This window comes from Vicugna pacos, chromosome 22, assembly GCF_048564905.1.
Source record: "Vicugna pacos chromosome 22, VicPac4, whole genome shotgun sequence".
Classification (NCBI taxonomy): Eukaryota; Metazoa; Chordata; class Mammalia; order Artiodactyla; family Camelidae; genus Vicugna; species Vicugna pacos.
The window spans coordinates 23,697,143-23,701,436 of record NC_133008.1 but is presented as its reverse complement, the minus strand read 5'-3'; the positions used below and the strand labels follow the sequence as shown (position 1 = coordinate 23,701,436).

The 4,294-nt window shown below is 38.2% G+C and overlaps 1 protein-coding gene across 1 annotated transcript; it reads left to right on the top strand.

The window, feature by feature from the left end:
• Positions 1–225: 225 nt before the first annotated feature.
• On the top strand, positions 226–1,194 carry LOC102530084 (olfactory receptor 7A17-like). The gene has a single exon (XM_015251210.3). It carries the CDS (start codon positions 226–228, stop codon positions 1,192–1,194), a length of 969 nt encoding a protein of 322 aa, XP_015106696.3.
• The last annotated feature ends 3,100 nt before the right edge of the window (positions 1,195–4,294 follow it).

The window sequence follows — 4,294 nt, the reverse complement described above, 5'->3', positions numbered from 1 at the left end:
AGAACTGTGAATACATGACATCTGGGGGGAAAAGGAGAGGGGGATATGTCTGCTAATTAGAGATAACATAGAGGATTTTAAAAAGGGGACCAAATCCAGGAAAAAAATATTGAAATTAATTTCTTAATGGGAAATACAAATGGCAACATTTCAACAATGTGAGTAATGCCCATTTGTGTGACAATTAATCATACATTCCCCTTTTCTAGTAGTCACTTCCACCGCATGACACCAAGGAACATAACAGGAGTTTCAGAATTTCTTCTTCTGGGATTTTCAGAGGAGCCAGAACTGCAGCCCCTCATGTTTGGGCTTTTCCTCTCCATGTACCTGATCACCGTGTTTGGAAACCTGCTCATCATCCTGGCCGTCATCTCAGACTCCCACCTCCACACCCCCATGTACTTCTTCCTCTCCAACCTGTCCTTTGTAGACATCTGTTTCACCTCCACCACCATCCCAAAGATGCTGTGGAACATCCAGACCCAGAGCAAAGTCATCACCTATGAAGGCTGCATCATCCAGATGCATTTTTTTACACTCTTTATAGGATTAGACATCTTCCTCCTGACTGTGATGGCCTATGATCGGTTTGTGGCCATCTGTCACCCCCTGCACTACATGGTCATCATGAACCCCCGGCTCTGTGGACTGCTGGTGCTAGCATCCTGGATCATATGTGTCCTGCATTCCTTGTTAGAAAGCTTAATGATGTTGCAACTGTCCTTCTGTACAGCCTTAGAAATCCCCCACTTCTTCTGTGAACTCAATCAGATGATCCAACTTGCCAATTCTGACACCTTTCTCAATAACATGGTGATGTATTTTGTAGCTGTGTTGATGGCTGGTGGTTCCCTCACTGGTATTATTTACTCTTACTCTAAGATAGTTTCCTCCATACGTGGAATCACATCATCACACAGGAAGTATAAAGCATTTTCCACCTGTGCATCTCACCTCTCCGTTGTCTCCTTATTTTATTGTACAGGCTTAGGAGTGTACCTTAGCTCTGCTGCTTCCCACAGCTCACACTCGAGTGCAACAGCCTCGGTGATGTACACAGTGGTCACCCCCATGCTGAACCCCTTCATTTACAGTCTGAGAAATAAAGACTTAAAGAGGGGTCTAAAAATACTCTTTCAAAAGAAAACTATAAATAAGCCTATTATCCTAAGGCTTAAGAAGTACCCATGAAAGCAGAGCTCAAAGCCTGAGCAAGATGTTGCCAATCTTTGATCAAACTGTGGAAGTAGACCATGCTTTTTCTATTTCTCTTGGAATTTCTATTTCAACTTTGACTTTATCCAATTTATGTAACTCACTTTTATGTTTTGGAATATCTCTGATATCCAAGGTTTTTTTCCCTTATTAATTTTTCTATTCTCCCCATTGTATTTCCAACCTTGGATGTGAACTATTTGGAAATTCCCATTCATCTCAAGAAAGTACATGGATCTCTGAATAATAATTTCTTCTCAAATGAAATATACTGAGTTTTTAAAATTTTATTTAATGAAAAGAATAGTCATGAGTTTTAATACTCTTATGGGAGAAAACTCCTCTTGGCAAATAGAACTATTTATAAGTTTATAAGAGAGAAAAATCTGAGACCTCTGTTTTTCACTTTTGTAAACATCATTCCATTTCATATCACTACCTTAATTACTCTTCCTGATAATCCAAACTTTAACATACTGGTTGTTGTCACTAATTATGGGATATTTTTCTACTCATTAGAATTTTATTCTTCTATGTAGTTTGCATTTACTGTGTCTACCATAGTCACTTGCAAAAATTGATAATAAAATACATGTCTCTCCTGGATAAAGAAGATGTGGTATATTTATACAATGGAATACTATTCAGCCATAAAATGACAACATATGTCATTTGCAGCAACATGGATGTCCCTGGAGAATGTCATTCTAAATGAAGTAAGCCAGAAAGAGAAAGAAAAATATCATATGAGATTGTTCATATGTGGAATCTAAAAGAAAAGAAAAGAAAAGAAAAGAAAAGAAAAGAAAAGGAAAGAAAAGAAAAGAAAAAGACAAATGAACATAAATACAAAACAGAAACAGACTCATAGACATAGAATACAAACTTGTCTCTGCCAGTGGGGAGAGTGGTGAAAAGGGAGACTGGGAGTTCAAAATATGTATATATAGAATAGATAAATAAGATTATACTGTATAGCACAGGGAAATATATACAAGATCTTGTGGTAGCTCATGGTGAAAAAGAATGCAACAATGAATATATGTATGTTCATGTATGACTGGAAAATTGTGCTCTACACTGAAAATTAACACCACATTGTAAACTGACTATAACTCAATAAAATAAAATTTAAAAAGTAAAATAAAATACTTGCCTCCAAGTGGACTCTACACAGAAAAACATATGCAAAAATAGATAGATATAATATGGTCTTAGAGTAGAGTTGACCTTAAGTATGGTGAGGCAAAGTATTAAATCATACATTTATTACTATGTAAATTATTTCATTTTAGCTGTTCATCTACTCATTGAAATATGGAATATCAGTGTCCATTTGCAAGATGTATTCATTGAGCTAAAGGACTGAAGGCATGTTTTGCCTTTTTATTAAATTATTTTCTTTTTTCTGTTGGAAAATTCCAGTGCCTCTACAAAATATAATCCTTTTATTTCTCTAAAAGAAATCTCTCCCACTCTTCAAAATTTTGTCACAACCACTAATAGGGCAGAGAATTAACAATACCAGTATCATCCTCATAATCAAATGATGAGTCACTGGAAAGCTGGGATTCCTGCTCAGGTATGTGATTCAGGGTCACAGGTGTTGTGCAAACACCCATGTCCTTCCAACCTCTCCATGTGACCTCAAAGAGACCTCAATGGAGTTGCTTTTCATACAGTTATAGGAAAGAAACTTGAATAATATCGAGTAAAAGCATCAGAACAAATGCCTGGAACAAGCATTTGATTATTGTATTAGTTATTGTGAAACCAAGCAGGACCTTGTGGGGCCTTCCCAGGGACAGACACCACCTCGCCCTATGCCTCTGCCTCTTGTTTAGAAAAGCTTTAGCGTCTAGGACTTCCCTGAGTTCCAAGGAGCACATTTAATTAAACAGAAAAATTGAGAAAATCAGAAACAAAGAAAGCAGTAGAGCAGGGCCTAATAATAACAGTTTAGCCATAAAACAAAGTCAAGGACCTTTAGTTCCTCCTCAGGGGCTATAGATAATATTTTGAACCATATCTTTGAGTTGTTTTGCCAATACTAAAACCCCAAGCAGATAGAAAATATTAGCTACATGCTGACCCCGAGCACATAGACCCTACACTAGCTGAAACCAGAAGATTGATGACAGAGATTCCCAAAACATCCAAATAACTAGAATAATCGTACAGGAGCTGACTACACATCCTTCCACCTTCTCCCTCATTCTGTCTTTTAAAAACCCTTCCCTGAGAGCCTTTGGGGAGTTCAGATCTTCTGTGCGTGAGCTGCCCATTCTCCTTGCTCGGCCCCTAGTTGGGCACCTTGCGATAAATACTGTACTTTCCTTCACCCCCAGCTAATGTCATTAGATTGGCTTTACTGCACACAGGCGAGCAGACGCAAGTTTGGTTCAGTAATGACTGCTGCATACAAACTTCCTTGGAATAAAATTGTTTAGTATAATATCTTTCTTCTTAAATGGGATTGTAGGATGGGGAATTGTTCTGATCACTGCAGGACTTCTCATGAGTCTTTAGTTTTACATTTTAATGTAAAGCAAAGTTGTCTCTCTTATAAAGAGGGGAATAATAATTTTCTAAGGGTATCATGGGCTGTAACCTCACCACAGGTCAATGCTTTGAAGACCCAAGGAACTTATTCAAGACAATTGTTGGAGAAAATTTAAATTCAGGGTTGAAATAAGGTGCTGGGAATTTAGACCTCTGGAAAGCAAGAGAGTTAATGGAGAAGGATTAATAAAAACTTGAGTTCTCCTGGCTTATAACCTAATCTCCTGAGAACAGAGAATCAGCAGGGAAATAAAAATCCTTTCTATCTAGACCAAGTCCCACAGGGAAATCAAATAATTATAGGTCATTGTAATATGAGGGAAATGTGCCTAATAAGCAGGCATAGCTGTAAATATCCCCTGTGCTGCAGTCCCTGATCCTTGGCATGGACGAGACAGGTTTGTTGCTTTGGGAGTCCTAAGTCTGACTAAAGGACCAATTCCTGACCCCTTCCCGCTGTCTCGTCTAGGGACAGAGCTCCAGTCTCCATCATCAACCAACCAGGAAGGGATTC

Excerpts from the sequence above, each read along its gene's own strand:
- LOC102530084 (XM_015251210.3), top strand. The coding sequence starts at position 226 with ATGACACCAAGGAACATAACAGGAGTTTCAGAATTTCTTCTTCTGGGA.